This window comes from Mustela putorius, unplaced genomic scaffold (genome assembly GCF_011764305.1).
Source record: "Mustela putorius furo isolate JIRA1106 unplaced genomic scaffold, ASM1176430v1.1 tig00003859_pilon_pilon_pilon, whole genome shotgun sequence".
Taxonomy (NCBI): Eukaryota; Metazoa; Chordata; class Mammalia; order Carnivora; family Mustelidae; genus Mustela; species Mustela putorius.
This window is the reverse complement of record NW_025422011.1, coordinates 25273477-25285946: the sequence shown is the minus strand read 5'-3', so window position 1 is coordinate 25285946 and position 12470 is coordinate 25273477. Positions and strand designations below refer to the sequence as shown.

Here is a 12470-nt window from a genome sequence, read left to right as displayed (position 1 = left end):
TTCCATAAAAGATTAAATTGGTCAGCGTGACCATGGAGGGGATAGTTCCAAATGTCACCAACCTGAAGCATTTCAATCTACCCACACCAGGCTTTCCTCTTCACTTGATGGGAATTAGTTACATGTTCTTTCCTGCTGTATTTAAAGATCTTATGTTCTAAAAATGCAAGAGGGATACTTGTCTCTTCCTCCTCTAGAGGTAACTCAGCAAATAAGGTCACCTTTTATCCCAGTCCTCCCCAGGAACTACTCTGAAAAGAAGATGGCACCACCCAGGCGGGGGACATTGGGGAGTGAGGTACCCTATGTGGAAACTTGAGTGACACCTCTTGGCTGACCAATGGTACCACTCAGGTTTCCAAATGCCCAAAGGGGAGTTGCCCCTGAAGGGCAACTGAAAGAATGCCCTGAACATTGATCAGGCAATGATAAGGGGAGGGTTAGCTAAAAGTAGAAGGACTTTGCAGGGACAATGGGGTATGGGAAGAGGGATGGGCAAACACAGCCAACCAGGAATCAAACATCAGATTTCTCTTCTGACAGTAGAAAGGGACTGCATGTAGGCCAAGGCAAGGCAGACAAACATAAGGATGAGGCAAGACAGCACCCATCCTCTTAACTGTATGGACAGCTGATCAGCCACCAGCCCTAGCAATCCCACCTTCCTTTTATTCTGCAACCATTTATTTCTCTCCTTTATCACTGCCATATCTTAGCTCAAGTTCTCAACTCGGGCCTCAATCACTGCCCCAGTCTTCTGACTCACCTCTTATCTGTGTCTCTCTCCAACCCATCCTTCATTCTGGCACTATAGGGATCTTTCTAAAACACTATCCTAAACAAGTTACTCTTCTACTTAAGATCCTTCTGTGACCCCTTACCACCTTCAGAACGAAATGAGAGCCCTGCACTATCTGGTTCCAGATGACCTCTCCTACCTCATCCCTCACCATCCCTACAATCTCTGTTCCAGTCAGGCGAAAATGCTTGCAGGCCCCTAAACGTACAGCTTCGTACAGCTCATTCTGCCTGGCACTCTGCCCTTCCTACAGATCACCACCACCACCACTCACTCTAAGCCAACTTGAACTTATCCCTTAGGACTTAGTTCAGACATGATCTCTTCCAAGAAGACTTCTCTGACACCCCCAAATCTGGATGACGTGTCCCTCCTCCTATGTTCCCACAAACATCTTTTGTTTATGCTTCATAACCATTACCATAGTGGATAGTAAAGGGCTACTGATTCTTTGGTCTCCTCAACCATATCCTAACATCTTGGAAACACACCCCGCCCCATGCCTACATAGTCGACACAAGCACTCCAAAAGTAGCTGATGAATAAATGGAAGAGTAAATAAATAAATGTGAGAAACTGAGCCTACCCCATAGGAGGGGGAGCCTTAGTCTATCAAAGAAGCAAGACTCACAGAAAGAACCATAAGAACTATGGGACAGATCAAGGGAAAAAAGACAAGGGACAAAGCAGGGTCTAAGGTTCAGACCAAAGATAATCCTGACGGTGGGAAAAATAAAGGCAGAGACAGTGGGAGCTCTAGCTAGGGGAGCTAGATGGAGTTCCATAGTCAGCATGGAAAGTCACAAAAGAATCTCAGGGTCTGAGAGGAATAAACTTCCTGCTGGAATCTATGGAACTCTCCCAAGACTATAAAGGTATAGAAGCAGCAGAGAAAGTAATAAATAGTTTAGCTTGGTATTACAGAAAAAAACCTGGGGTTAAAGCCAGAACAAGCCTAGGCAGATCAAAGAGAAGATACTGGTAGGAGAGGCCAGGAGGTACAAAGGAAAGAGAACAGGGTTTGGAGCCAAGCACTTCAGCACTTACCGGCTCCATGACCTTGGACAAGCCAAGCCTTTTCTCTAGGAACTTTGGGTTCTTCATTGGTAAAAATTGGAACACAACACCCATTTCACAGAACTGTTTAAAAAAAACACATGAGGCATGCTGTACTTTGTAAATGAAAAGAATAATGTAATGGGAGCCTATTACTATGAACGATGACCAGAAGCTGGGCCTCTTCTGTCCCAAGGCATCAAGTGCTTATGAGTTGTTCCAGATTTCTTGGGAAGGGGAGGAATGCACGTTGATAAATGAACATACTCCAGGCTATGAGGGACCTGATATGTCACCATCCCCAGTGGGAGATGCTGCTGGAAAAGGCAATGCTTAATCCAAAGGAATGGCATGAGCGATGATCAACTTGTAAGCTAGATCAGGTCCCAGCAGGGACGGCACAGAATAATGTGTGATTTTGTGCAACTAACAGCCACATATGGATGTCTTGCTGATGGTATGGCTGAGGTATCATTATTTTATTAGATTTGCACAGAAGACAAGCCAAAACTACATCTGTAAGAAATGGAGTGTCAAGAATGTTGCCTAAATAGTGATCATCCTGAGTGCGTCCCTCAAATTAGAAAAAGAGAAACCAGCCTCTCTGGTTTATGACACAAAAATGTCAAGGTGTCCAAGAGGGAGCTTCTAACAAATTAGCTTTCAGATTGAACCTTCCACATTAGCGAGAGGCAGCAGCTAGAAAACAGAGGGTCAGGCCAGAGACAGGGGAACTGTACTCAACTCCTTGGCCAAGAGATGGAGTGTCCTGGCCTGAGTGAGCCGGTCTGTTTCAGCTTCTCCTACCCCCTTTGCCAAGTCCCCTTTGGCTTCCTCGCTGTGGTTCAGACAAGCCTTTAGAACAGTTCCAGTTGCCTGCCTCAGCTGTACTCAGGGGACTCAGAGAAAGATCAGTGTTGAAGCTCGGGCCAAGGCTCTTAAGGAGGTCTACAGCTCCCCCAAGACCCAAAAGGGAAGGTGAGATGAGAGGGTCAGAAGTAGGACCACTTGTCACCTGCATACACTTGGAAATTTTCCCTTCAGGGATCCATTTTGTAAGTTTTGTGTTTGTTTTCATAATAAACTGATGGGAATTTGTTTCATTGCGTGAAGCCTTCCTAATCCTTGCAAATCATATACCACTCATTCATTTATTCCACATCTATAGAGCATTTACTCTATGCCCAGCATGGGCAAAGGGGAAATAGAGAAAAAAATTAGAAAGGACACATGCCCTCAGAAGACATCCGAGGTAGACAAAAAGATAAGATACATACACCCAAGGCTGCTTGAACACACACACACAAACAAATCTGGCTGAGTCAGTGCCAAAAATACTAACACAAAACTTAAGGGAGGAGGGAGAAGAGGGAGGCCAGCAGGGCCTTATGGACTCAGGAGAGGGGAGAAAAGGTGCATATCTGGTGCTGGATTTTAAAGAAGCAAAAATATTTGGGTGTAAGCTGGGGGGAAAAAATAGCGCTTCAAGATCATGGCAGCATTCTTTCTTCTGCTCGTTCATTCCCAAACACTTATCGCACACCTACTCTGTGCCAGACGCTGTGAGCCTGAGACGAGGAACCCATAACAACGAACACCTGGAAAGCTTCACCTGCAGCAAGGAAGGTTCTAAGCACTTTACCTGAATTAATGGACTTAATCCTCCCCTAATTTCATTATAGTAAGTCACTGTTATTATCCTCCTTTTACAGCTGAGGAAAATGAGGCACAGAGATGTTGAGTGACTTGTCCGAGAGGCAGAGCCGGGACTCAGACCTAGACTGTTTGGCTCTGGGACAGTCTTTTTTTTAAAAAACATTTGAAAAATGTTTTATTGAGGTATAAGTGATATATAAATATTTAACATGTACAATCTGATAAGCTTTGACATATGTATAAAGCCGGCAAAACCCTCACTACAATCAAGAGGGAGCATATCCATAACCCAAAAGTTTCCTCACACAGTTCGAGGCAGTTGTAATCCTAAGTCACCAACCGAAACAGGGAAGCCCAGCAGACAGCCACAAGGGCATTGGTTTGGGGTTTAAATAATGACAAGTTTTGTTTTAGGATAGGATTCTGCAAACAGGCAGAAACAGGGAATTGGAGAGAGGTTTGGCACGCTGAGGTGGAACTCTGACTTCAGAATCCTTGAGTAAAGACAGAAGCAAGATTTCGCCTAAGGAAAAACCCCGGCAAGGAAGAGCAGGGGCTGAGACCTGAATCTGGGGAGAGAGACAACATAGAAGACAGGAAAACAGTGAAGACAACCAGGAAGATGTGAGGATGTCACGAGAGATGCACAGTGCTATAAAAACCAAGGGAGGAGAAAGTTTCTAGAAAGTCAGATGCCACAGAAAAGTCAAAGACAAATAAGACACTGTATATAGAATTTTGGAGCTAGGAAAAAACTCTGAAGTCCTATAATTTTTATCTGAAAAGATAAAGGAATTCTGAATAAAGTGTGTGGTATAGTTACCAATAGGTATTGTATCCAAGTTAATTTCCCAGGGTATTTTTTAGGATTTTATTTATTTACTGAGAGCAAGAGAGAGAACGAGTGCATGAACGAGCAAGGGTTAGGGGAAGAAGGAGAGAAAGAATTTCAAGCAGACTCTGAGCTGAGCATGGAACCCAAGGTGGGGCTCAATCTCACAATCCTGAGATCATGACGCAAGTTGAAATCAAGAGTCATCCACTCCACCGACTGACCGGGCCACCCAGGCACCACAGTTTCCTAGTTTTGATACTGTAAGTACTTGAGAGTCTATCATTGGAGGTAGTACCACTCTATCACCAGGATCATCTGTACTATTTTTATAACTTCCTATACGTCCATAATTATTTCAAGAAAAAAGTTTTTTGAGGACGCCTGAGTGCCTCAGTCATTAAGCATCTGCCTTTGGCTCAGGTCAAGATAGCAGGGTCCTGGGATCGAGCCTTGCATACGGCTCCCTGCTCAGCGGTGAGCTTGCTTCTCCCCTGCCTGCTGCTTCCCCTGCTTGTGTTCCCTCTCTCACTGTGTCTCTTTCTGTCAAATAAATAAAATCTTTTTTTTTAATTTTTTTTAAACATTTTATTTATTTGAGGGAGAGAAAGAGAGAACATAAGCAGGACAGGGAAGAGCAGAGGGAGAGGAAGAAGCAGACTCCCAGCTAAAAGGGAGCTCATTCAGGGCTCAATCTCAGGACCCTGAGATCATGACCTGAGCCAAAGGCAGACGCTTAACCATTGAGCCACTCAGGCACCCCATCTTTTTTTAAAGGAATTAACCGAGTATCTGATTTATGCTAGGTATTGTACACTTTTCTTAATAAATGATCATTTAACCCTTAAATAATCCTATTAAGTAAATATAACTATTCCCATTTTATAGCTGAAAAAGTAAGACAGACAAGAAAGGACTTGCCAAAGTCACCACCTAGTTAATGAAGAAGCTACACTGTTAACTTCTACTGCAATGTGCATAAATTCCACCTAAAGCAGTCCCGACAATAAATAAATAGATAAATAAATAAATATAAAGCAGCCCTGACAAGTCACCTCTTGGCTCCTGCGTGAACAAGTCCCAGCCAGCCCTTGTGCTCTGTACCTGTAGGACTTTAGAAAAAGCTACCTAACCCCACCCTAGCCCCAGTTTTCTCATAAGTAAAATGGATCAACAACTCCTGTCCTAATTCACAAGTTTTTTGTGAGATTCCAGTGAGACAGAGTATGAAAGCTCCTTGCAAACTGTTCGAGTCTGTGCATGTCTGAAGGACTGACTTTTGAAACTGACTGTGAATAAGGTCAGTCCTGGCAAAACGGACAGAGGAAAGGAAAAGTATGCACACTAGCAACTCCTGCTGGCCTGTACTTTCGGGTCGCATATGACGGTAGGGATGCACCAGCTACCAACAGCATCTGGCCAAGGGCAGGCAGCCCCCGGTACCAGGCTGTGTCAGCAAACTGGACCCAATCACCATCCTCCCTCCACCAACCCCGCTTTCCCCCAGCCCCACACACATATGGTGCCCTTGTCTATGCAGATGTCCCATGCCCCCAAAAGCTTCAGCTCTTTGAAGTGGAGCATTCTGCTATGAGGCTACTGGAAATATACCCTCTGGCCCACGGCCCATGGCCCTCAGCCCTTGTTCAAAGCTGTCTAGCATGCTGAATTCAGGCAGGATGTCCTCAGCACACCCCAAAATTAAGAAACTAGAAGCTCCAGATTCTGGTTGAGCTGACTTCTACGAACCCTACCCCATAGTGTCTGTGATGCTGGAATTAGCCAGAGATGAAGCAAAGACACACCCTGCTGTACTGAAACAACAGGAAAACCTCTGTCTCAAAGGTAGGTTGGCATGTACTAAATTTCGCCCATAGAAGCGCTTCCGTGGATGAAGTGGCCTCTCATTTTAGGAAAGAGACCTGGCTGTCCAATCGGTTCATCAGTCACGCATAGGGAAAAACTGTGCTAGGGATGTTGGTGCGGCCCGATGTCCTGGCTAGATCCGAATGCACCGATCGCCACGATGTCAGTGACTCCACCAAAAGCTCTCAAAGGAGAACCAGGGCTGGAGGATGGGCAGGTCTTGCAGCCCGGCTCCACCTCAGCCCTCTTCTCTAATGACAGTGATGCAGCCCAAAGCTGAGCCCATGCTACACGGCCCCCTAAACTGGTCTCCCTGTATGCTTCCAGGGAGAGCTTTGATTACATTGCTTCTGTTTAAAAATCATGCACAATTCTCACTGATTACAAAACCAAATGAAGCCCAAATCCCCCCAGCCTAGCATCCAAACACCTTCTCTGGCCCCAGTCAACCTTCATAACTTTGCTTTAATTATTCCCTTTCGTGTCCTGTAGGCTCTAGCCGAAATGAACTACCTCTCATCCTGAGCTCAGCCTGTGATTCCTGCCTCTGTACTTTGTGTATGCTGTGTGCTCTGTCTGAAATGCTTCCTTCCTAGCCAAATGCTACCTGATTTGAAGCCAGAAAGAGTGGTCAGGAACCCCTTCAAGACCTTGCCTAACAACAAAACCTGTGTCTAACTCACCATATCACTCATAGCTTTTTGCATAGTGCTTGACACAAAAATAAATGTTTGTTGTATGAATGAATGAAAACATGAGTGAGTGAGTGGATCAGCGTGCCTCATCTGTGGATACATTATCCCCCACCCTGACCAAGTGCCTGGGAAAGTACTTCAAATACACTAAATGTTCAATAGATATTGATTGAACAGGTGAATGGCACATGTTCCTAGGAACAGATCGTCATGAGATCGCAGAATAGCAAGCTGATCTTGAGATACCTGAGCCCAATCTTCTCATTTTAAAGATAAAACCAACATCCAGAGAGGTGATTATTGGGCCAAGATCACAGAAGAAATTAGAGGGAGAGCTGACCTGAATCCCCAGCTCTTCTGACTCCGGGTATAGTGCTCATTCCATCAAACTGAACACTTTTCCCATTAGCAACAGAAAATTATTCTGAGGGCTACTAACTGGCCTAAGAAGGAACTCAGATTAGCACCTAAAACAAACAAACAAACAAACAAAACCTCAATTTTCTTTGGTTTCAGAGATGTCTTTCCTGACGGCTAAAATATGGTGCATTTAACAGAACCTCACCCTCGCTGTACATCACTGCCCCATTACACCGCCTCCGTCAAGGCAGGCAGACAGGGCCTCCAAGAGCAGGCAAGAGGTTGGTGAACTTCCAACTGTATCTACAACTCTGAATGTTTCCCTTTTCCAACTTCAGCCAGAGTTCCAACAAAGTATGGAATATGCCACCATAGGCTAAATGGGAAAGCCCATGTAAAGAAGCCAGTGGCTGGGAAACCAAAGAGGAGCTGAAGACCCTGGCCAGGTGAGGGAGACCAGCAGGTACTGGGATTGCTGGTGTCTTGATGGGGTGTGCTCTAAGCAAACGGTTGGCCAGCTGGCCCGGATGTGGGCAAACAAGCTCTGGCCTGACAAGAAGCAAATACAACATTTTCTTTTCATTTTTCTTAAAACCCTGTGGAAACATAGAGTCCATCTGGATGCAATGAAGACCAATTTCCTAGAATAACATTCCGAACAAAATGCTCTTCCTCAAGAGGGCCAAGTATTATATTGTTGGCATGGGCTCCCTTGGCCTTCGAGTAAATAAAATGCCCTATCACCAGGCCTTTCTGTACCTCTACGGTTCCAGGATGGTCAAAATGAGGACCCTAAAGCAGCTGGAGATTACAAAGCATTTTCTGAATTCTCAAAGAGAAATGTGACTTAGTGCAACTTTTAATGTCAAATATATTGTGTTAACATTGACATGGTACTTCTTCGAAACTGGCAATTTGCTACCGGGCACAGGTGAAGAAGCAGAGAGCTGATCGACTACAGCAAAGAGGCCCAGCTACACCTAATCATAAGAATCTCCTATGGGGGGGTGCCTGGGTGGCTCAGTGGGTTAAGGCCTCTGCCTTCGGCTCAGGTCATGATCTCAGGGTCCTGGGATCGAGTCCTACATCGGGCTCTCTGCTTAGCGGGGAGCCTGCTTCCTCCTCTCTCTCTGCCTGCCTCTTTGCCTACTTGTGATCTCTGTCTGTTTAAATAAATAAAATCTTTAGGGCGCCTGGGTGGCTCAGTGGGTTAAGCCGCTGCCTTCGGCTCAGGTCATGATCTCAGGGTCCTGGGATCGAGTCCCGCATCGGGCTCTCTGCTCGGCGGGGAGCCTGCTTCCTCCTCTCTCTCTGCCTTCCTCTCTGCCTACTTGTGATCTCTCTCTGTCGAATAAATAAATAAAATCTTTAAAAAAAAAAAAATAAAAATAAATAAAATCTTTAAAAAAAAAAAATCTCCGGGGCGCCTGGGTGGCTCAGTGGGTTAAGCCACTGCCTTCGGCTCAGGTCATGATCTCAGGGTCCTGGGATCGAGTCCCGCATCGGGCTCTCTGCTCAGCAGGGAGCCTGCCCCCCCCCTCTCTCTGCCTGCCTCTATGCCTACTTGTGATCTCTCTCTGTCAAATAAATAAATAAAATCTTTAAAAAAAAAAAAAAATCTCCAATGGGGTATTGGACCTCACCAAGTTGGAATCACTGGAGCAGAGTTAGAAATCTGTGTTTTAGCAAGCGTGCCAGGTGATTCTTATGAATTGGTTAGCATGGGAAAAATCAAGCTGGAAAAACCATGGTATCCACTGCATAGGGTTATTACCAGAATTAAGTGGAGCTATATAAAGCTCGTGGCACAGTGCCTGGCACATAATAAGTGCTCAGTAAGTGTTGGTTGTTGCTGTTACTTAATTATTCATAAGACATTCCAGAGCCATATAGTTACTATATGGACATCCACAGTAAAAAGAGCAGAGAGCACAAGTATCCTACAGTGGGAGAACTACCATCATTTACCTCTCTGTTTCTCATTAATTTCGTCCCTGTTATCTCCTAGCACAGTAGTTCTAAGAGTGTGGGCCCTGAGCTAGCATCATCAGCACAACCTGGGAAATTATTAGAAATGAAAATTCTCCGGCCCTACCCTAGACGTACTGAATTAGTACATCATCGGAAGTGGGGCCCAGAAATCTGCTTTAACAAGATTTCCAGATGATTTAGAGGCAGGCTATAGTTTGAAAATCAAACATCTTCCTACTCCAAGTATGCTCAGCAACATGGCATATCAGAAATGCAGAATATGGGGCACCTGGGTGGCTTAGTTGGTTGGGGTCTGCTTTCGGCTCAGATTATGATCGCAGGGTCCTGGGATCGAGCCCTGCATCAGGCTCCCTGCTCAGTGGGGAGCCTGCTTCTCCCTCTGTCTCCCCGCCCCCCACCCCGCAAACTTGTACACACTCTCTCTCTCAAATACATAAAATCTAATGCAGAATTTCAGGTCCCCATCCCAGGCCTACTATATCAGATTTCATAAGTTAATGGAGTCCTTGGGTGACTCACATGAACAAGACCATCTAAGCAGCATAGTCCTAGGCCACAGGAATGTCACAGGCGCACAACAAAAAAAGGGAGCTGACTGTGGCATTGTGTGGCATTCTGATTGTTGTTAAATGGCATTCCAAGGACTTTCTAGGCACTACCTTTTAACCCAGGTTACCTGTTAATCCTCACTACACCTAGTGGGAGGTATTTTTATTCTTGTTTTGAAGATTAGAAAATTGAAGTTCAAATCAGTAATTTGCTAATGGTCACATGACTAAGTAATAGTAGAGCTGGTCATCTCTGTGTGACCTAAGTCTCCATGTCTTTCTCTGCCCCGTGGTGCCCGGGACAGTGGCTGACAGTATGGCGACACAGACACCACCTGCCTGCTGGTCCAAGGGAGCAACTTGGAAAAGGAAGCAGTCTCCAGCTTATGAAGGAGCAAGCCTCCAAAAGTGGGTGCTTCTGAGTCCGCCATTTGGAACTCCTGATGGAAATCTTTGCAGAAACTATTTACATCATGACTTCTATGAGAAAATGCATTCTGGGTTATAGCACTGGATGGTAGCAGCTCCCTGCAGAGTCATTACCTTTGAGCTCCAGAAACTTAGGAGCAGTTCATTTATATCTCCATAAGAGAAAAACACATCTCCAATGCAAATCCATCCCCCTATGTTATGGCTCAGGAAACACCCAATCATTCCCTCACTAAAGGATTTATGCCTCAAGGAATTCCTGATCCAGTAAGGAAAAAAAACCAGAAACACACGCACCACTACCTAACCCCCATGGTGGAATGTGGTGAGTGGCAAAAGAGAACAGTATGAAAGCGGAGAGAAGGAAGAGATCATTTAGCATCAGGGCAGACTTCCCCAGAAGATGCCATCTAAAGCCGAGAGTGGAAGGACAGCCAGAACACAGATCAGCCCAAACTGCCACTCCCAGCAAATGGAAGAGTCTGAACCAAAACCTGGAGGTGTGAAAGAGAAGGTCATGTTGCGGAACAGCAAGATGTCTCCTTGGTTGAAGCAAAAGGTTCACTTGACTCCAATGTGGGAGATGAAACCAAAAAGGCAGGTCTGCGCCTAAGCAGGGGGATTTAAATGGTAGGTTGAGAGACTGGAACTTGGCTTTGTACATACAGAGAGCTGCTGCTTCACATTACTCATCATATTATATAATAAAGCTACTGAACTCCAAATCCTTTTTGAAACAAGCTAGGGTAAAAACAAACATTTCTGAATTGGTATTGTAATTATTTTCGAGGCTGCTTCCTCCATTAGACTCAATTCAAATGAGTTTGAGCATTAGTAGATGCTCAAAAGATGCTGGTGGATGAACAAAGGAATGAATAACGAGAACACCAATGGGCGGGAGAGGGTGTCTCCTCCGTGCAGCAGGGCATGGAAAGGGAGGGGGAGGGGGGGGGGGGTGGCGATGGAGGGACTGGAGAGGGCGGGCCTACTGATTAGGAGGCTACTGTGACTGGACAGGTGAGAAGCCAAGGGGGTAAGGTCAAAAGGAACAAGGAGAAAGGGACAGAAGAGAGACAACCAACTATAGGGCCCAGCAAGTGACTGGCAATGGGACAAAAAGAAGGGAGCCGTCAGGGTCTCCCTGAAGTCAGCAGCCCAGGTGGCTGGGAGAGAACAGCGCCATTAGAAAATCGGGCCGTTGGATGGAAGAGCAAGGTGATTACAGAAATCACTTCACTGCGTCCTGACCTCAGCTCCTCTTATCCTCGCCCATGCCGCCCACTCCCTCTGCTTGAGCCATGCCTGCTTCCTTGCGGGTTCTCAAGCATGCGAGGCCTGCTCCTCCTTTCGAGCCTCTGTGCTGGGACACTCTTTGTAGGTTACCTGCAGAGCCAAGTCCCTTGCCAACTCCACATCTTTGCTCCAATGTGACCACCTCAATGAGGCCCATTAAAAACTGTGATCCACGCATGCCAGCTCCCCTCCAGAGTTCCCCAAGTCTCACGCCCTGCTCCTTTTTCTTCTTTTATATTATACACTATTTTCTAACATGTAATTTTCTTATTATGTCTATGGTTGAACGTTGGTCTCCTCTCACTAGAATGTAAATTCCACAAGGATAAGGATTTCTATTTTGCAAATACCCTGTACAGTGGCTAGCACATGACAGGCATTCAACAAATAATTGCTCAATGTATAATCTCCATTTTACAGATAAGGAAATGGAGGCTCAGAAAGGCAAAACCGCTTTCCCTAAATAACACAGTTGTCAATCAGTAGTGAGAGCCTGAATTCAAACACAGATCTGCCCACCTCTAACTTCCTCTCTGCCATGCTGACAGGCCAACTCTGAGGGGACAGTGACCCATCTGGGAGGACATAATGAGTAAGCAGGGAGAAACGTGAGATTCGAGGCAATGGCAACCAAACCTGCAAGACAGGAGACCTGGCCTGGCTGAGGGCAGGTCCATGAGTACGGGTCTAAACTGCCTGCACCCTGAAACACAGGCACTCTGACCAGAAAACTACCAAGTGATCTCCTAAGTGCAAGTCTGAAGAATCAGGCCAGCTTCTCCAGCAAAGCAGCTCCTAATTTTTCCAGCTGTCTAAACTGTCAAATCACAGACTTCTCCTGAACTGAACAAAGGGACATGTCCAATTTCCCTGCATACCACCCAACCAGTGGGTCTGCACTCGGTTTCATAGACCCCGGATCCACCCCCCCCCTTCCCCTCCCA

General features: G+C 45.8%; 1 protein-coding gene across 7 annotated transcripts in view; it reads right to left on the bottom strand.

Moving 5' to 3' along the window:
- SERGEF (secretion regulating guanine nucleotide exchange factor) overlaps window positions 1-12470 on the bottom strand; it is a 218739-nt gene that overhangs the window by 106232 nt on the left and 100037 nt on the right. For 4 of the 7 annotated variants that reach the window (XM_045066157.1, XM_045066158.1, XM_045066153.1 and 1 more), the window contains one exon: window positions 1847-1939. The exons of the other annotated variants lie outside the window; for them this stretch is intronic. In XM_045066157.1, the coding sequence (XP_044922092.1) occupies window positions 1847-1939 (93 nt within the window). The remainder of the gene's footprint in view (window positions 1-1846; window positions 1940-12470) is intronic. 7 annotated transcript variants of the gene reach the window in all.